General features: G+C 43.2%; 1 protein-coding gene across 1 annotated transcript in view; it reads left to right on the forward strand.

The window, feature by feature from the left end:
- ABLIM2 (actin binding LIM protein family member 2) overlaps nucleotides 1-21775 on the forward strand; it is a 288154-nt gene that overhangs the window by 91370 nt on the left and 175009 nt on the right. The window contains exon 2 of the mRNA XM_069744770.1: nucleotides 10103-10246. Coding sequence (XP_069600871.1) covers nucleotides 10103-10246 — 144 coding nt within the window. The remainder of the gene's footprint in view (nucleotides 1-10102; nucleotides 10247-21775) is intronic.

Here is a 21775-nt window from a genome sequence, read left to right on the forward strand (position 1 = left end):
CAATCCATTGAAGCCAATGTCCACTGTAAAAGAATTAAAATAATAAACCTCTCCGTCGAGAAGATAACCCAATTGTCTTGTGATATGTCTAGCTCTGCGACATCTAGATGGCAGGCTGCATTGTTGCACAATGAGACTATACAGTCTGCCATTCAGCAGACACACTGAGCTGCGCGTGCTTGCTCGGCTCAATGCCTCACGGTGATGTGCTAAAGTTGAGCAGAGTTCATATGCAATCAATTTCTTTGACCTCACTGACGTCACCGCGAGTGTGAGAACTTTCCAGAATGACCACAAAATATAGCAGGCATGTCATGGTTGCCCAAAAGTTTCTACCCACATTTACACTGTGTGCATCCCATTTACCATAGTGTAACATCTGGTGACTGTTGTAATTTTTGGAAGAAGCAAATTAGAGATGCCATATGTGCATGTAACCGTAGCATGGAGACAGGTGTACACACACAGCAGAGTATCGCCACAAAGATCTAGCCTTGTTGACACTGTGCACAAACTTGCATAATTCGGTATTTTGTGCTCATAGATTATATAAAAAAACCGTATGGAACCAACTCTGCCCTCCCCAATATGCTACCGCCTCTGTCCTACACAGCTTGCTGCCTTCTCTGCGATTTCTAGCTTGCTACTGTCTCTGCCCTCCCCAACTTGCTATCGCCCCTGCCCTCCCCAACTTGCTGCTGCCTCTGCCCTCCCCAACTTGCTATCGCGTTTGCCCTCCCCAACTTGCTATCGCCCCTGCCCTCCCCAACTTGCTTCTGTCTCTGCCCTCCTCAACTTGCTATTGCGTCTGCCCTCCCCAACTTGCTTTTGTCTCTGCCCTCCCCAACTTGCTATCACCTCTGCCCTCCCCAACTTTCTATCGCCTCTGCCCTCCCCATGTTGCTGCCGTCTCTGCCCTCTCCAACTTGCTACCGTCTCTGCCTTCCCCAACTTGCTACCATCTCTGCTCACCCCAACTTGCTGCTGTCTCTGCCCTCCCCAACTTGCTATCACCTCTTCCCTCCACATCTTGCTGCCGTCTCTGCCCTCTCCAACTTGCTACCATCTCTGCCTTCCCCAACTTGCTACCATTTCTGCCTTCCCCAACTTGCTACCATTTCTGTCTTCCCCAACTTGCTACCATTTCTGCCTTCTCCAACTTGCTACCATCTCTGCCTTCCCCAACTTGCTACCGTCTCTGCCTTCCCCAACTTGCTACCGTCTCTGCCTTCCCCAACTTGCTACCATCTCTGCCTTCCCCAACTTGCTACCGTCTCTGCCCTCTCGAACTTGCTACCGTCTTTTCCTTCCCCATCTGGCTACCATCTCTGCCTTCCCCAACTTGCTACCATCTCTGCCTTCCCCAACTTGCTACCATCTCTGCCCTCTCCAACTTGCTACCATCTCTTCCTTCCCCAACTTGCTTCCGTCTCTGCCCTCCCCAACTTGCTACCGTCTCTTCCATCCCAATCTTGCTACCATCTCTTCCTTCCCCAAATTGCTAACGTCTCTGCCCTCCCCAAGTTATACCATCTCTGCCCTAACCAACTTGTTACCGTCTCTTCCTTCCCCAACTTGCTTCCGTCTCTGCCCTCCCCAACTTGCTACCGTCTCTGCCCTCCCCAACCTGCTACCGTCTCTGCCCTCCACAACTTGCTACCGTCTCTGCCTTACCCAACTTGCTACCGTCTCTGCCTTCCCCAACTTGCTACCATCTCTGCCCTCTCCAACTTGCTCCCGTCTCTGCCCTCCCCAACTTGTACCGTCTCTGCCCTAACCAACTTGCTACCATCTCTTCCTTCCCCAACTTGCTTCCGTCTCTGGCCTCCCCAACTTGCTACCGTCTCTGCCCTCCCCACCATGCCATTCTACCAGCTCGTTGTCTCTCTCATCCTCCTGTACTCATTGTATGGAGTAGTAAGTAGCAGAGGATGGAAATTGACAACGTGCTCAGAGCACATTTCTGGCGCTAGAATGAGGTTGTCACTTTACAAGTTTCTTCTGTCCATTAAATTAAATTAATTGAACTCCAGTTACTGGGAAAGTGAAAGGGAAATTGGTGGATCTGCTCCAAAACTACAAATAAACTTTGGATTTTCTTCCTTCTGATTAATTGGAAAATCCATTTTGCTGTTTATATAATGAATTTTTTTTTAGCTTTTTTCTCCTGCCACGTTTTAAAAACCTGGTCTCGAAGAAGAAAGAAGTTACTTTTTTTTATGGTGGAATCATTGTACAATCCACTCCGAACTTCACCCCATCAAGTCAAAAAACTACACACGGTACAGATTTTCACTCTGCAGCCTGTGGTTTAGATACGCACCGTCTATTTTAGCCCTAATAATGTGGAAGAGATAAAATCTTCAGTGAAACCAGCATCCAAATCTGCATCTAACATGGGAATTTCCTGCAGATTCGTTTAGTCACTGGTACCTTTGCATGCTACCCAGTATGAAACTGGAAAGTTAATTTCAAATGTTATTTTGTGGAGATTTTTTACATTACTTTGGCATTAAAACTATCTGGAAAAAAACACCGGATTACACTTGTACCAATGTTAGTCTATGGAGCCGTGCACAAACATGTCTGATATTTTCCTTGGTCCAGCGCGCTGCAAGTTTGATTAGATATTCAGATCACACTCAACCATGCAAGTCAATGAGTCCGTGGAAATCATCGGACTGCACTTGGATGACATCTAGGTGCAGTCTGATTTCCACGGACTGACAGAATGGAGAAAATGAGAAATTGTTTTTTTCCATTTTCTCCTAATCTGAGAGAATCAGATCCCACTCTAATCAGAGTTTGATCACAGTGTCATGATCAGCCCTAGACATCGGTCATCAACATATTGGTAATTCTGGTGCAATTGGGCCTTTGGATCCAGCTTTCAGCCTGAGGCCACGTTCATACGTTCAGTATTTGGTCAGTATTTTACCTCAGTATTTGTATCCAAAACCAGAAGTGGAACAACCAGGGGAAAAGTACAATAGAAACACGTCACCACTTCTGTATTTCTCACCTACTCCTGATTTTATAAATACTGATGTAAAATACTGACCAAATACTGATAGTTTGACCCCAACCTTAGGCCATGATCACACATTTAGTATTTGGTCAGTATTTTACCTCAGTATTTGTAGCCAAAACCAGGAGTGGAACAATCAGAGGAAAAAGTATAATAGAAACACATCACCACTTCTCACCTACTCCTGATTTTACATATACTGATGTAAAATACTGACCAAATACTGATAGTTTGACCCCAGCCTTATGCCATGATCACACGTTCAGTATTTGGTCAGTATTTTACCTCAGTATTTGTTAAGGCAAAATCAGGAGTGGAATAATCAGAGGAAAAGTATAATAGAAACACGTCACCACTTCTGTATTTATCACCCACTCCTGGTTTTGGCTTAGAAATTCTGAGGTAAAATACTGACCAAATACTGCTAGTGTGACCCCAGCCTTACTCCCAGCCTCCTTTGTGGGGTGTGTGAACCTCACCAACCTGGCGAAAACCGAAAACATAAGTGCACTTACATTTTCATTTTTATTTCATAATGACATGAAAACTAACAGCTTTGTGATTTATCATACTAAATAAATCTCCTTCTTTCGCCTCCTGGGCTGATCTTCTATTCTTAATTCAGGGGAAAAATCTGTAGACTCAGTGTAGATAAATTTCTTCATTACTGACATAGGAGGTGACAGATGGTGCTTTTAAAATTCTATGGAGAGGGAGAATCTAGAGGAGACACAGACATTCTGCTGCAAGTTCTCCTGAAATGACAGTTACATTTCTCCATAGAACTTTATGAGCACCAACTGTCATCTCCTATCTCCGTAATGGAAAAATCTGTATTCACTGAAGACACATTGTACCTGTGAATTGAGAATTTTGAGAGTGAAAAATCAGGCCAGGAGGAGAAAGAAGCAGATATTATTATAAAGCTTTTATTTTCACGTGTACTATTGATTTTTGGGGAATAAATTGAAAACAACTGTTAGGGTATGTGCACACATTGAGTACTTTCAGCAGATTTTTCTGCACCAAAAACTAGACTGTTGGCAGGAAAAATGCGCAATTTTAATGCATTTTTACTTTCTCTATTTTGAATGGATGAAAAACGCTAAAAAAAAGCCTGAATTAAGATAAAAAAAACCCCTCTTTCATGGTTCAAATCCACAAAGAGAAAATAAGCAGCACGTGCGTAAGATTTCAGAAAACTCTACTTTGCTGGTACTGTAAAGTGCAGCATATTTTATTCTTGAAAATCTTATGGGGAGAAAAAAAAAAATCGACAAAAACGCAGCGTGTGAACAAGCCCTTACATCAAGTCTCAGAAGATCTTTCAACAAGTACCTTGAGCGCCAGTGCACGAAGGTAGAGCAGAACCGTAGCCAGACTGAAGCAGGAGTTTTTTAACTGACGTCTTTCCTGGAAAGTAAAATTCCAGTGATAATCGTCGATATATAAATAAGGAGTGATATCATTAATCGCATCCAGGAAATCCCATGATGTCGCGTTTCAGGCCGATGATCTCAGGGGTGCCGGAGTATAATAGTCGCACTGCACATTAAATAATTGTGAATTATTCGCCTCGATCATGCTGAGACTCCACCAGCCGCTATTGTACCGACTCTATAAACGAGTTATTTTACATCACTAGCAAAATGATTTCTGTGCCCTGACGGGAGGATTGATGAAGAGTTTTTTAATCTGCTTCCTAGAGGTTGGCGGCGGCGGACTTCCGAAATGTTTTATTCATCATGGATTTCCTTGCTCATTAGACTTATATCAGCGCTGCTAAACTAATCGCTGACATCCATATTTCTTTTTTGTAAAACTGACTGCTCCATTGAATTTTCTTAAAGTGTGCACTTTACAATAACTAGACACATTTCTTATCATTTTGCATCACTCAGTTATTCCTCGTGGGAATGTCCCATTGTCAATTCTGTTTCCTGATTGGACAGTAATACATTTTAAGGATAAAGGGAAAGGAAGCCAATTACCATAGTTATTTTTTATTTTTCCACTTTCTCAGAGGAAGAACAAAAAAATGGCACAATCCGAATGCAAGTATTTACTATGAGAGACAGTAGATGACACAGGTTCTGTTTAACCCATTAATGATGGAGCCAATTTTAACTTTGCCAAATTTTGTTAAATCTGACCGGTGTCACTTTATGTGGGAATAATTCCGGAACGCTTCAACAAATCCCAGTGGTTCTGAGATTAATTTATCATGATATATTGTACTTCATGACAGTAGTAAATTTTGTTCAATATGACATTTGTTTATTTGGGAAAATATCAGAAATTTGGTGAAAATTTTGCAATTTTCAAACTTTTAATTCTTATGCCCTTAGACCAGATCATTATGTCACACAAAGTAGTTAATAAATAACATTTCCCACATGCCTACTTTACATCTGCATAATTTTTTAAACATATTTTTTTTGTTAGGCAGTTAGAAGGATTGATCAGAAATGTCTCATTTTTCCAACAAAATTTAGAAAATAATTTTTTGTTAAGAACCACATCACATTTGAATTGACTTTCGGGGCCTAGATAACAGAAAATACCCAAAAATGACACCATTCTAAAAAGTACACCCCTCAAAGTTCTCAAAACCATATTGAAAAAGTGTATTAACCTTTCAGGTGCTTTACAGGAGCTAAAGCAATGAGGAAAGAAAAAATGAACATTTTATTTTTTTTCACAAAAATTTTACTTTAGCCCCGATTTTTTTTTTATTTTCACAAGGGTAACAGGATAAAATAGACAGCAAAATTTGTTGTGCAATTTGTTCTAAGTACGCCAATACCTCATATGTGGGAGAAAACTATTGTTTGGGCGCACAGCAAGGCTTGGAAGGGAAGGAGCACTGTTTGACTCTTTGAACGCAAAAATGCCTGGAATTGATAGTGGAAGTCATGTCACGTTTGGAGAGCCAAACAGTGGAAATCCCCCACTAGTTCTCCCATTTTGAAAACCAGACCCATCAAGGCATGTATTTAGATGTACGGTGAGCACCTTGTTTCACAGAAGTTTATAACGTACACCCGTGAAAATAAATAAATCACATTTATCCCACAAAAATGTTCTTTTAGGCCCAATTTTTTTATCTTCACAAGGATAACAGAAGAAAATGGACCCAAAAATGTGTTGTGATATGTCGCTGATACCGCATATGTGGGGGAAAACTATTGTTTAGGTGCATGGCAGGGCTCGAAAAGGAAGAAGTGACGTTTTGGAATGGAACTTTGATGGAATGGACTGCTGGCGTAATGCTGCGTTTGGAGAGCCATTTATGTGTCTAAACTGTGGAAACCCCCCACAAGTGACCCCATTTTGGAAACTACCTCCTTCAAGGATTTTATCAGGGGGTAAAGTGAGCATTTAGAATCCACACAGAATATGTTAACATTGGGTCGCCAGATGAAAAATTTTCATTTTTTTTCCGAAAATGTTGTTTTAGCCCTAAATTTGTAATTTTCACAATGGATAATAGGTGAAAACGGACCCCACATTTTGATAATACCCCATATGTGGTCAAAAACTTCTGTTTTGGCATATGACAGGGCTAGTAAAAAGAGCGAAATTTGTCTGGAATAGATTGTGAATGTCATGTCATATTTGGAGAGTCCCTGCCATGTGAAAACAGCAGACACCCCCGGATGTCTTTTGTAGAGCCCCTGATGTGCCTAAACAGTGAAAAACTCCCACAAGAGACCCCATTTTGGAAACTAGACACCTCAAGGAATTTATCTAGGGGTGTACTGAGCATTTTTAACATACAGGCGATTCACAAAATTTATAACATTTAGATGTGAGAACAAAAAATTATTTTTACATAAAAATACTGTTTTAGCACCAAATTTATAATTTACACAAGAGGTAAAAGGAGAAATTGGACCCCACAATTTGTTATGCAATTTCTCCCGAATATGGTGGTCATCAAACTACTGTTTGAGCACACGACAGGGATTGGATGGAAAGCAGTGCTACTTGGCTTTTAGAACACAGATTTTGCTTGAATAGATTGTGGGCGTCATTAGCTGAGCCCCTGAGTTCCAGAACAGCAGAAACACCCCCAATCCTCTCCATATTGGAAACCTCACTGCCTAAGGAATTCATCCAGGGATGTAGTGAGTATTTTTAACCTATGGGTGCCTCACAGAATTTTATAACATTAAGATGTGGAAATATAACAACATTATAGTAGTAAAATTGTAATGTTTGCTTTTGCTGCAAATTTCTCAGGTACATAAGGATTAACAGGTGAAACTAGACCCCATAATTTATTGCGTAATTTCTCCCGAACACGGTGATGCCCCATATGTCATCAGAAATTACTTAGGGCACACGCTAAGGCTGAGAAGGAAGGCACTCTACTTGGCTTTTGGAGCACAGATTTTGGTAGAAGTTTATGAGTGAAACTTGCAGACCCCTGAAGGTGCCAGAGCAACAGGAAAACCCTAAAAGTGACCCTATTGTAGAAACTGCACCTCTCAATGAATTCATCTACGGTTGCATTGACTATTTTATAACATCCACGCCAGGCTTTTTCCCTGGAGAATTGCAGATCTGCCAGTCTAGTACCCATACATTCTCTCGCCATGCAGTGTAGACCCCCCATAAATTGTGCCCAGCTTCTGGAGACATGCATCCCATAAATTGTTAAGTGCCTTCTCTCCACCACAATGTTGCCAAACATATGTCCGCTTACTGTAGTTTAGGCACAGTGGAGCTCAGGAGGGGGGCATTTGGATTTGGGAGCTTAGAACTCACTGATTTTATTTGAGGGGGAGGGAGCCATGCTGCTTTTCCAGAGTTCTTGTTCTGTCAATAATGTGGAAACCCCTTATAGTTCCAGTGAAAAATGACGGACCTGAGTGGGGGCTGGTTTTGTGCAGGATAAATTAGGGTTTTTATTGGTAACATTTTGGAGTACATAATATTATTTGGCTGCTTCCAGAAAAAGGCTGAGGTCACATTCTTGTGGTCCACTCTGAGCACTTACGTCAGGATTCTTTGTAAATCCCACAAAAATGTGATTAAGTCGAAACACCAACGAAACCGCTCACCATAATGAGGCAGATGGAGACATTTTGGAGTCCATTTAGCTTCTGCTCCCGTGGTATCCATCTTTTTAGGCGTCGACAGATCTGTGATCGCCCACACTTGTATGCTAAAAAGATGCCGCAAATGATGGGACACGGCTCGAACACAGACCAGTACAAAGTTACTTCATCTGCCTCACAAGTGAGTGGTTCCGTTAGGGGTTTTATCTGAATCGCGGTTTTCGGGAATTTACAAACTCCAACATAAGCGCTCAGCGGAGAGCGTAGGATAAATGTGAGACGAGCCTTATTTCAATTTTTGGGAGGTAGAATGAACAAATAGACAGCACTACAAGAATAGTTCTCATTTTTATATTTGCACTGTTCACTGTGCGGTATAAGTGATAAGGCGTCTTTATTATTTGGGTTGGTGCGATTGCAGCCATACCAGATTCATAAGGGCTTTTTTAGGTTTTGCTGCTATGACACAGTAAAAATTCTTTTTTATAAAAAGTAGATTTTTCATTGCCATATTGTGAGAGCTGTAACTTTTTTATTTTTTGGCCAACATAGCTGTATGAAGACTTATTTTTTGTGAGACGAGTTGCACATGTTTTTGGTATCATTTTGGTAACTTTCCGGTACCGGTAACTTTCCAACTTAATAGAGTGGGTCGTTCCAATTTTGTTTATTTTTGTTTGATCACAAGCGCTGCGTTTTGAGTGGTGAAACGGCTTTTCATGATTCATGTGCGCTTTTTTTAAAAAGTTTTTTACATATTTTCTGTAACATGTTTTCACTTTTTTACTTAGTTCCACTGTGGTACATTTTTCTTTTTATTTCTGGTCTCATACACTGCAGTACTCATGTACTGCAGTATATGAGACTGTCAGTGTCTCACTGACACAGCTTGTGAGACCCAGCTTATAGCTGGATTTCACAGGCCGCCATACCCTGGGGTCATCACATGATCTTGGGGTACCATGGTAACTGTCGTGATCTAGTCCAGAGTTTGTTTTCTGTTTTTCCCTCTCTGGACTGGTCATGTGGGGGTTAACACCCTCTGCCTCGTTTTGGAGCTGGCTGGGCTTTTTCAGTCCTCTACGGTCTGCTGGCCAGCATCAGTGATAGTTCATTCTTCCAGACTAGAGCAGCTGACCCCTATACCCTGGTGATCCTCCTGCCTCTGACTTCCCGTATTTGTGTGAGACCCATTCCCTATCCCTGTTGTAGTGTTCGTCTGGTGGCTTTCCTTACAGTGTATTACTCGGCCTGATCTGTGAATCCTGCCTCTTGCTTTCCGTCTCTGATACCTCATTCCCCGACTGGCTTTGACTTCTGGCTTGTACCCCGACTTCGTCTTATGTCTCGCGTTTTGGATACCGCGCTCCTGCTTGGCTCTGACTTCTGCCATATCTCTGACTTGTGCATGCTGTGATCTCTGGTACCTCTGCTCCTCATAGTTTCTGACTGCTCGTTTGACCACTCTTTCGTTACCTGTGACACCTGTGCGGCTGATCAGTGTTGCTACGCTGTTAGTGTGCAACCTCTCTTCCCTCACCAGCACCTCCTGCTGGTGGTTGCGCTAAACTGCACTGCAGCAGCTTCACAGTAACCATCGGGACCCACGATTCTCATTGTTGGGGTCCGATGGTTACTAAGGGGGTCTTTTAACTCCCTTATAACCATTTAAATACCGCTGTCACGATTGACAGTGACGTCTCCTCCTTTTACCTGTTTGCCAAATCTATTTGTGCTTGATTTCTTCTCGTGGGAAACAGGACTATTTTATGTTCTCTGCAATACTTACATGGGGCAAGGATGCCTTTATGATGGTGTCCCAACACATAACATATTACATTGGATAGCACAAAACAGCAAATATATCACCTTTGTATAGCAATAAGACATCCTAGTTAAGTTGGTCAAATAGGTCATGGCTTATTACTGGCTATCCAACACTTGAAGTACTTGATATATACCATACATACTAATGGTGTATTCCTAATTGTCCTTTTCTGCTCTGCAGTATCTCAGCACCAGGCTCTACAGAGCCACCTGGAAAAGCCAACTGGAAATGCAATCCTCTGCAACAACTGCGGTAATGCTTGTAAAGGAGAAGTCCTTCGGGTACAGAGTAAATATTTCCACATCAAATGCTTCACATGTAAAGGTAAGGACGTCTAATGTATCTGTGTGGGGTTCAATGACACGGGGAGACGTGACCGAGGTCACTGACAGGCAGGTAACGGAGACTGACGGAGTGTACGGATAACTGGAATATTGAAGATAGGTTCTTGTTCACATTTGTAGATATTGGGAAACAGTTTTGGAGCTGGTCGCTCTAGGACCAGGGACAACAGACACAGAACTGACCTCACCGGGACCAGGAGACCGGGTATAGGTACCGCAATTGTGATTTCTGGATTAGGATACCGCCAAAGCGTTCACACGAACAAGGATAAACTATATTAGGCTAACAGGAACACCAGATACGGGAATGACTTTAACAGATTTAGGATGGGAAACCGAGCAACATACTCTTGGATACATCCACACCACTAAGACTAACTATAAGGGTTGCTCAGGCACCTCACAATTGGGGAAGGTGCCTTTTATACAAGATGTCTCCCAGCTATTGACTGGGAGACACCTTGCAGGGGATCACATTAACTAAATGCCTCTCAGCTGTTAAGTGGAGGCATTTTACCATGTACGCGAACTGCCCCTTTAAAAGCAGGGTAGCACGCACAGTGCGGCATGCACAGGCAAGAAGAAAGCAGTTCGGGTGGACACTGCTGTGGCTGGAGGGTGAGTAAGCCGGCGTCCCCGCATGATGGGAGGAGAGCCTTGCAGAGGCTACACCAGATGTTACCCATTCGGTTCTACCCTCTTTTAAAGAAGAACTGCTCACATCAAAGTTTTTATCCTCTTAATGTATTGCAGCCATCAAATTATACAGCACTGTGTATTTACAATTGCTCCTTTTGCCTTTCTACCCAGTTAATTAATTATTTTCTTTTCTCTGCTCTATGTAGAAAAAGGAAGTCTCTTGTCTCTGCATTTATCATTCCCCTCCGCAACTACTAACTCAGCTGCTCCCTCCTCCCCTGCCAGGGACTTTTGCAGTGATGACTCATACAGGGAAAATAGACCTCCTGTTTCTACATAGAGCTGCGATGGATTCAGCTAGTCAGTTATTAACCACGTGATGTCACAGACCTAATGGAAAACAGAAGAATTAGCTGGGTAGAATGTAAATGAGCAATTGTAATATATTGTATTATATTACCATATAATATAATGACTGCCATAGATCAAGAGGATAAACATTTTGGTGGGAGGAGAAGTGCTTCTGTAATGACAGTTTCCAATCTTCCACAGTCCACATTTCGTACTTGTTTGCAGACTCAAACCAATGTTTCTTATGACAATATTGAAGTCAAGGCTTCTTCACATTTTTCGGGCCACCATTCCAGACCTGTGTAATGCGCGTCACACGGTGTTTGCATGGACGTCTGTGATCTCCCTATTATGAAGCATGCGAGCCTCCTCCACTGCCGAGTTTGTTGCACCAGAACGGGTAGCCCTTGGGATGAGCCGAGTTGTGGACTCCGATATTTTGCCTGGATGTCCACCTTTTGGCTTTTGAATGGATGGACGGACCTTCATTTCGTATTCTTCCGACTGTCATGGCGCTCACATGAGATGCAGTTTGGCAATTTTCTTGACAGAGAGACTGCTATCGATGAGCTGGATTATGCTGTTTCTCTTTTCTTGGGAAATCGTCTTCATGGCTGCTCCTTGATTGGAACCAGTGACCTTTCACTTGGGAAACAACCTAATAATACATTAAGCTGTTAGGGAATGTGAGAACAGGTTGTATTTTGTAGTATTCACAAAGAAAAATATTTTTCCAGTAGGAGCAGAACAGTAACAATGCAGCGACATGACAAGAATCTGCATAAACTAATCATATACTAAATAGTTGCAAGTCAAATTTATGTATGAGGTAGCCAAGATGATTGCCTATAACATAATGGTAGTCACAGGATCAAAGAAGTAGTGGATGGTGAGATATGGAGCCTGAAAGTCACCAGTTCAAAACATTGTTACCCTTTTGCTAATCAGTACCTTACCAATCAGCAGATAACAGCAGATTCTAAAGAAGCATAAATTGGCCTTTGTAACAGCATATGTACTTATCCAGCAGCAGATGACAGCAGTTTCTAAAGAAGCATAAATTTCCCTTTCTACCAGCATATGTACCTTACCCGGAAGCAGATGACAGCAGCTCTAAGGACAAATAAATTGGCCTTTACAACAGCATACATACCTTACCAGGCAGCAGATGACAGCAGCTTCTAAAGAAGCATAAATTTACCTTTCTAACAGCATTTGTACCTTACCTGGAAGCAGATGACAGCCGCTCTAAAGACACATAAATTGGCCTTTGTAACAGCATATGTATATTACCAGGCAGCAGATGATAGCAGCTTCTAAAGCAGCTTAAATTGGCCTTTGTAACAGCTTTCCAGCATGGCATTTGGAAGAGAAGGAATACAAATAAGGCAAAACATTATATCTCAGAAATTCATAACTTTGCAATGCCTGAAATATAATTCAGTAAATAAAAAAAAAATTTAGTTACACTTTTAATTTTTATAGCAGATCGATAACCAGATTTCACAGTACAAACTGCATATATCAATAAGTAGATCTCTTGGACCTTGCTTTGACAAGCCATGTTAAAGTGACTGTTTAATCCTTTAAGAAAGTTTTCCTGTCTAATATTAAATTTATGAGTCCTGAAAAATGTCAGGACCTTGTGTTCCGATTGTACGGTCACCGTGACATGAATTTTCAAAGTAAGTTCACCAGCCTTATCAGGTCTAAGATGTATCAATGTAATAATGAATATAATTTGTACTTTGAAATCTGGTGACAGATCTGCTTAAAAAATATTACCATAGAAATAGGTTTTTTTCCTATTAAATGGAATTAGTTGTTCCTCACTTTTTACGTAGATCCATGACACTGATGGGTGGGGGACTTAATGCAGACAGAGGCAGGTTACTGAATGTCTTCAAAACAGGATCCATCTGTGCGGAGCCACAACAGACGGAATGACCTTTCAGATAAAACGATGTATTGTATGGCGTGTTGCACAGCCCAGTCCGGACACACAGAGCGCCTCTGTCCAGTGCAATCATGTACTGGTGATTTCATAGGAGAACCAGTGAGGGAAGGATTCCAGTATAACAAGCCAAATGTATCATATATTGATAACAGGGAATGAGGAAAAATGTACTATGTTCTACGAGAAAATCAGAATGTTGTGATATTTATCTCGTCGTTAGGCAAAGAGTGAGAGGGAGGGACCGCTAATTTCCACTTTCTTCCATGTAACTGTCCAAAAATATTATACTCCTCCAAGGGCTTGAACCAGTGAACAGTTGAGCATCTATAGTATATACTACAGTACTGGAGTAATGCAGCATACACACAAAATAACTTTCTCCTTTGAAGCCCAGCCAAAGTAGAACATAGGGTTCAGCCATGGGGTCTACACCAAGCCCTCGACTGTCATGACTACCCATTGGCTCCCTGTTACAATGTATCCAATCGTAGAAAAACTCCTTTGATGCAATCGTAATTAGCTCTAACAATGTCAGTTTAACCCATCAGATGCGGCAGTCGACAGAACACAAGATTTAAGCGGTGGAGTGTCGATGGGTTGTCTTTGCAGCCAACTGAGGTCCCCTTATCTGCCATGCTTGTGCTCCAATTTGCACAATTAAAATTACACTTTTTCAATACGAATAATAAAGAAAGAAAAAAACATCATGTTTGATACTGTCACATTTATAAAAGATCAAAATGTTAAAATGTCACATGATTTAACATAATTGCTTGTTTTCAGTACTCTCCTTGGAATCAAAAAGTTCCCCAAAATGTTTTTTCTTCTTTAAAACCACTAAAACGTGCAGTTAAAAATATATCAATTTGGAAATTTGGTATTGCTGTAAATTTTGATCAAATTTCAGGATCATTTTTTTACCGCTCGTTGAATTTTGTCACAAAATTAAGTTGCCTTTTTTATCTTTATTCCATCAAAGAATTTTTTACTCTATTTTTTTAGTACATTATATGGTAAATTAAATTTCTACAACTCAACATCTCGACATGCAGAAAATGTGCCCATAGAAAAATAAAAGTTGTGGCCCATGGAAAACGGAAAGGAAAAGACGAAAGCGAAAATCTTGCATTCATAGTGTCAGGTCTCACATAAACCTTCACCATCAGCAGAAATGGCTCAGGGGGCACAAAGCATAAGGTGAGTTAAGGAAAAGCAGAAAGTAATAATAGCTCTTATTTACTGAGCTCCCTGCAGCCGTCAGTGCAGCGAAGCGTTAATATTCCAGCACTTACGTCCTCTGATCAAAAAATCACAGCATATCCAAAGCTGAGATGTAATAATAATTCAGCAACAATATATATATATATATATATATATATATACATATATATATATATATATATATATATATATATATGTATATATATATATATTAGCAGAAAAAATAATACTACATTTTGGTAATAATAGTGAGATAATAAATGTCACAGGGAAAGCTGAGAATATACAGAAAAATGTCAAAGATCATAAACTTACTGTTACTAAAATCGGGAGTGGTAAATGTGTAGAGGGGGCTACATTTCACCCTCATCCTAATAGCCACTGCATCTCTAGCATAATGACCGTCACAGACCCCCACTAATAGGACAGACCCCCCGTAACAGAACGGCTGGACACCCAATGGTAACAGTCACAGACCATAATAATAGCCATTGACAGTCAGTAATAGCCTAAGAATTTTCCTTACCCATAGGAGAACCTCTGATAATTCACATATGCCCCCATAATAGTTGCAGACACAGGACAAATACAGTAACAAATATGCTGAAGCTACATACCACCAGCAATTGTGATAACTACAGACCCGTAGTAAAATGCTAGCCAGGTACCCCAAATAAAAGTGACTGCACAGACCCAATAATAACACTGTAGCCACAGATCCCAAGTAATCAGTGCAGACACAGATCCCAGGTAATCAGTTCAGTCACAGATCCCAGGTAATCAGAGCAGACACAGATCCCAGGTAATCAGTGCAGACACAGATCCCAGGTAATCAGTGCAGACACAGGTCCCAGGTAATCAGTGCAGACACAGATCCCAGGTAATCAGTTCAGTCACAGATCCCAGGTAACCAGCGCAGACACAGATCCCAGGTAATCAGTTCAGACACAGATCCCAGGTAATCAGAGCAGACACAGATACCAGGTAATCAGTGCAGACACAGATCCCAGATAATCAGTGCAGACACAGATCCCAGGTAATCAGTGCAGACACAGATCCCAGGTAATCAGTGCAGACACAGATCCCAGGTAATCAGTTCAGACACAGATCCCAGGTAATCAGTTCAGACACAGATCCCAGGTAATCAGTGCAGACACAGATCCCAGGTAATCAGTGCAGACACAGATCCCAGGTAATCAGTGCAGACACAGATCCCAGGTAATCAGTGCAGACACAGATCCCAGGTAATCAGTGCAGACACAGATCCCAGGTAATCAGTGCAGACGCAGATCCCAGATAATCAGTGCAGACACAGATCCCAGGTAATCAGTGCAGACGCAGATCCCAGGTAATAAGTGCAGACACATATCCCAGGTAATCAGTGCAGAGTAGATCCCAGGTAATCAGTGCAGACACATATCCCAGGAAAACAGTGCAGACACATATCCCAGGTAATCAGTGCAGAGTAGATCCCAGGTAATCAGTGCAGACACAGATCCCAGGTAATCAGTGCAGACACAGATCCCAGGTAATCAGTGCAGACACAGATCCCAGGTAATCAGTGCAGACGCAGATCCCAGGTAATCAGTGCAGACACAGATCCCAGGTAATCAGTGCAGACACATATCCCAGGTAATCAGTGCAGAGTAGATCCCAGGTAATCAGTGCAGACACATATCCCAGGAAAACAGTGCAGACACATATCCCAGGTAATCAGTGCAGAGTAGATCCCAGGTAATCAGTGCAGACACAGATCCCAGGTAATCAGTGCAGACACAGATCCCAGGTAATCAGTGCAGACACAGATCCCAGGTAATCAGTGCAGACACAGATCCCAGGTAATCAGTGCAGACACAGATCCCAGATAATCAGTGCAGACACAGATCCCAGGTAATCAGTGCAGACATCCCAGGTAATCAGTGCAGACACAGATCCCAGGTAATCAGTTCAGACACAGATCCCAGGTAATCAGTTCAGACACAGATCCCAGGTAATCAGTGCAGACACAGATCCCAGGTAATCAGTGCAGACACAGATCCCAGGTAATCAGTGCAGACACATATCCCAGGTAATCAGTGCAGACACAGATCCCAGGTAATCAGTGCAGACACAGATCCCAGGTAATCAGTGCAGACACAGATCCCAGGTAATTAGTGCAGACACAGATCCCAGGTAATCAGTGCAGACACAGATCCCAGGTAATCAGTGCAGACACAGATCCCAGGTAATCAGTTCAGACACAGATCCCAGGTAATCAGTTCAGACACAGATCCCGGGTAATCAGTTCAGACACAGATCCCAGGTAATCAGTGCAGACACAGATCCCAGGTAATCAGTGCAGACATAGATCCCAGGTAATCAGTGCAGACACAGATCCCAGGTAATCAGTGCAGACACAGATCCCAGGTAATCAGTTCAGACACAGATCCCAGGTAATCAGTTCAGACACAGATCCCGGGTAATCAGTTCAGACACAGATCCCGGGTAATCAGTGCAGACACAGATCCCAGGTAATCAGTGCAGACACAGATCCCGGGTAATCAGTTCAGACACAGATCCCAGGTAATCAGTTCAGACACAGATCCCGGGTAATCAGTTCAGACACAGATCCCGGGTAATCAGTGCAGACACAGATCCCAGGTAATCAGTGCAGACACAGATCCCAGGTAATCAGTGCAGACACAGATCCACAGTAAAAGTGTTGGTCACATACCATTTGTAACAGTATCGCCAGAGAACTACAGTAACAGTGCAGTCACCAAACCATAGTTAGTGTTCATCACATACCCCAAGTAACAGTGCAGGCGCATATCCACATTAAAAGTTCAACCACAAAGCCCAAGTATCAGTGCAGCCAGACATACAGTAAGAGGTTAACCACAGACCCACATTAGCAGTGCAACCACAAACCCAGATAACAGTGCAGCCACTGACCTACAATAACAATGTTAGTCAAATACCCCATGCAACAGTGCAACCACAAGCCTACAGTAACAGTGCAGCCACAGTAACAGTTTAGCCACAGACAGTGACAGAGAGGAGTCGGAAGACTTTAGCATCTAATTTCCCCCACTCCTGCACTGATTAGAAGCACTTCGCCTTATTAATTGGTATAAATTTCTTTTGACAGTGCAGGGTTTAATCTGCTCTGAGAGCTCCTGAAGCATTAAGGCTCTGACTTGTGCACTGTTAGCCACTCACATCTCCTATATAATTTTTGGCCCTGGCTAGCACTCATTGTCAGAGTTAGCTTTTGCTGCATGCCTGGAGGTTGTTGTTAGTTATTGTAGGGTAAGGTGTTTGGTGGGTTTTGTGTGATTATTCCCTTTCTTCTCCTACTTTGGTTTAACCCCATCCTCCACTCCCTGGTGCATTCCTCTGTTATATATGTGAGTATATTTGTACGTTTGGTATTTTTCACTACCACTGTTCGGATTACCTTGTTAGTCTGGTTGGTGTATTACACTACACTTCTACTCCCCTCTTCGCTGAGTGGGGGAAGGGTATAGACTGAGGGCACATTCGGGAGCAAAGGCAAAGTTCGTGGCCCCGGCGTCTTCATCAGAAGTAATCTGGGGGAGTAGGGCGAGCTAGGGTGCACCAAGCGTTAGGGACAGGGCAGGGGCCCCTGGCCCTGGGACACCCGACAACATAGTCGTGACATTAGCTCTGACCATGAGTTCTAGACAGGGCTTGGTTTATATAGGAGATGGGAGTGGCTAACAGTGCACAGCTGAGAGCCTTAACGCCCCAGGAGCTCTCAACAGAGCAGATTAACCCCAGCACTGCCAAAAGAAATTTACACCAATTAATAAGAAGATGAATTGCTTCTAATCAGTGCAGGAGTAGGAGAAATTAGACACTGCAGTCTTCTGGCTCCTCTCTGTCATGTAAAACCTGTCATGTAAAAGACAGTAATGTCACGACTCTGTTGCCAGGATGTTATGAAAGGTAATTCAGTACCACAATGGACATAGAGGTCAGCGCACATACAGTGACCTGGCAATAACCTAAAAAACAAGAACGAGCTCTGAGACGTGGGAACTCTGTTGACTGCAATCCCTAATCCTCTCCAACCACACTAAAGGCAGCCGTGGATTGCGCCTAACGCTCCCTATGCAACTCGGCACGGCCTGAGAAACTAGCTAGCCTGAAGATAGAAAATAAGCCTACCTTGCCTCAGAGAAATACCCCAAAGGAAAAGGCAGCCCCCACATATAATGACTGTGAGTTAAGATGAAAAGACAAACGTAGAGATGAAATAGATTTAGCAAAGTGAGGCCCAACTTTCTGAACAGAGCGAGGATAGGAAAGGTAACTTTGCGGTCAACACAAAACCCTACAAAAACCACGCAAAGGGGGCAAAAAGACCCTCCGTACCGAACTAACGGCACGGAGGTACACCCTCTGCGTCCCAGAGCTTCCAGCAAGCAGAAAAAAAACAAATTGACAAGCTGGACAGAAAAAAACAGCAACAAATAGCAAAGAGGAACTTAGCTATGCAGAGCAGCAGGCCACAGGAACGATCCAGGAGGAAACAGGTCCAATACTAGAACATTGACTGGAGGCCAGGATCAAAGCACTAGGTGGAGTTAAATAGAGCAGCACCTAACGACATCACCACATCACCTGAGGAAGGAAACTCAGAAGCCGCAGTACCACTCTCCTCCACCAACGGAAGCTCACAGAGAGAATCAGCCGAAGTACCACTTGTGACCACAGGAGGGAGCTCTGCCACAGAATTCACAACAGTACCCCCCCCTTGAGGAGGGGTCACCGAACCCTCACCAGACCCCCAGGACGACCAGGATGAGCCATATGAAAGGCACGAACAAGATCGGGAGCATGGACATCAGAGGCAAAGACCCAGGAATTATCTTCCTGAGCATAACCCTTCCACTTAACCAGATACTGGAGTTTCCGTCTTGAAACACGAGAATCCAAAATCTTCTCCACAATATACTCCAACTCCCCCTCCACCAAAACCGGGCCAGGAGGATCAACAGATGGAACCATAGGTGCCACGTATCTCTGCAACAATGACCTATGGAATACGTTATGTATGGAAAAAGAATCTGGAAGGGTCAGACGAAAAGACACAGGATTAAGAACCTCAGAAATCCTATACGGACCAATGAAACGAGGTTTAAACTTAGGAGAGGAAACCTTCATAGGAATATGACGAGAAGATAACCAAACCAAATCCCCAACACGAAGTCGGGGACCCACACAGCGTCTGCGATTAGCGAAACGTTGAGCCTTCTCCTGGGACAAAGTCAAATTGTCCACTACATGAGTCCAAATCTGCTGCAACCTGTCCACCACAGTATCCACACCAGGACAGTCCGAAGACTCAACCTGCCCTGAAGAGAAACGAGGATGGAACCCAGAGTTGCAGAAAAACGGCGAAACCAAGGTAGCCGAGCTGGCCCGATTATTAAGGGCGAACTCAGCCAAAGGCAAAAAGGACACCCAGTCATCCTGATCAGCAGAAACAAAGCATCTCAGATATGTTTCCAAGGTCTGATTGGTTCGTTCGGTCTGGCCATTAGTCTGAGGATGGAAAGCCGAGGAAAAAGACAAGTCAATGCCCATCCTAGCACAAAAGGCTCGCCAAAACCTCGAAACAAACTGGGAACCTCTGTCAGAAACGATATTCTCTGGAATGCCATGTAAACGAACCACATGCTGGAAGAACAATGGCACCAAATCAGAGGATGAAGGTAATTTAGACAAGGGTACCAAATGGACCATCTTAGAGAAGCGATCACAGACCACCCAAATGACTGACATCTTTTGAGAGACGGGAAGATCTGAAATAAAATCCATAGAGATATGTGTCCAAGGCCTCTTCGGGACCGGCAAGGGCAAAAGCAACCCACTGGCACGAGAACAGCAGGGCTTAGCCCGAGCACAAATCCCACAGGACTGCACAAAAGAACGCACATCCCGCGACAGAGATGGCCACCAAAAGGATCTAGCCACTAACTCTCTGGTACCAAAGATTCCAGGATGACCAGCCAACACCGAACAATGAACAATGAACAATGAACTTTATTCGTCCACCTATCAGGGACAAACAGTTTCTCCGCTGGGCAACGATCAGGTTTATTAGCCTGAAATTTTTGCAGCACCCGCCGCAAAATCAGGGGAGATGGCAGACACAATTACTCCCTCTTTGAGAATACCCGCCGGCTCAGATAAACCCGGAGAGTCGGGCACAAAACTCCTAGACAGAGCATCCGCCTTCACATTTTTAGAGCCCGGAAGGTACGAAATCACAAAGTCAAAACGGGCAAAAAACAGCGACCAACGAGCCTGTCTAGGATTCAACCACTTGGCAGACTCGAGATAAGTCAAATTCTTATGATCAGTCAAGACCACCACGCGGTGCTTAGCTCCTTCAAGCCAATGACGCCACTCCTCGAATGCCCACTTCATGGCCAGCAACTCTCGATTGCCAACATCATAATTTCACTCAGCAGGCGAAAACTTCCTGGAAAAGAAGGCGCATGGTTTCATCACCGAGCAATCAGAACTTCTCTGCGACAAAACAGCCCCTGCTCCTATCTCAGAAGCATCAACCTCGACCTGGAATGGAAGCGAAACATCTGGTTGACACAGCACAGGGGCAGAAGAAAAACGACGCTTCAACTCTTGAAAAGCTTCCACAGCAGCAGAAGACCAATTGACCACATCAGCACCCTTCTTGGTCAAATCGGTCAATGGTTTAGCAATACTAGAAAAATTGCAGATGAAGCGACGATAAAAATTAGCAAAGCCCAGGAACTTTTGCAGACTTTTCAGAGATGTCGGCTGAGTCCAATCATGGATGGCTTGGACCTTAACAGGGTCCATCTCGATAGTAGAAGGGGAAAAGATGAACCCCAAAAATGAAACCTTCTGAACACCAAAGAGACACTTTGATCCCTTCACAAACAAAGAATTAGCACGCAGGACCTGAAACACCGTTCTGACCTGCTTCACATGAGACTCCCAATCATCCGAGAAGATCAAAATGTCATCCAAATACACAATCAGGAATTTATCCAGGTACTCTCGGAAGATGTCATGCATAAAGGACTGAAACACTGATGGAGCATTGGCAAGTCCGAATGGCATTACTAGATACTCAAAATGGCCCTCGAGCGTATTAAATGCAGTTTTCCATTCATCGCCTCGCTTAATACGCACAAGATTATACGCACCACGAAGATCTATCTTGGTGAACCAACTAGCCCCCTTAATCCGAGCAAACAAATCAGATAACAACGGCAAGGGGTACTGAAATTTAACCGTGATCTTATTTAGAAGGCGGTAATCTATACAAGGTCTCAGCGA

This window comes from Ranitomeya imitator, chromosome 1 (genome assembly GCF_032444005.1).
Source record: "Ranitomeya imitator isolate aRanImi1 chromosome 1, aRanImi1.pri, whole genome shotgun sequence".
In the NCBI taxonomy this organism is placed as follows: Eukaryota; Metazoa; Chordata; class Amphibia; order Anura; family Dendrobatidae; genus Ranitomeya; species Ranitomeya imitator.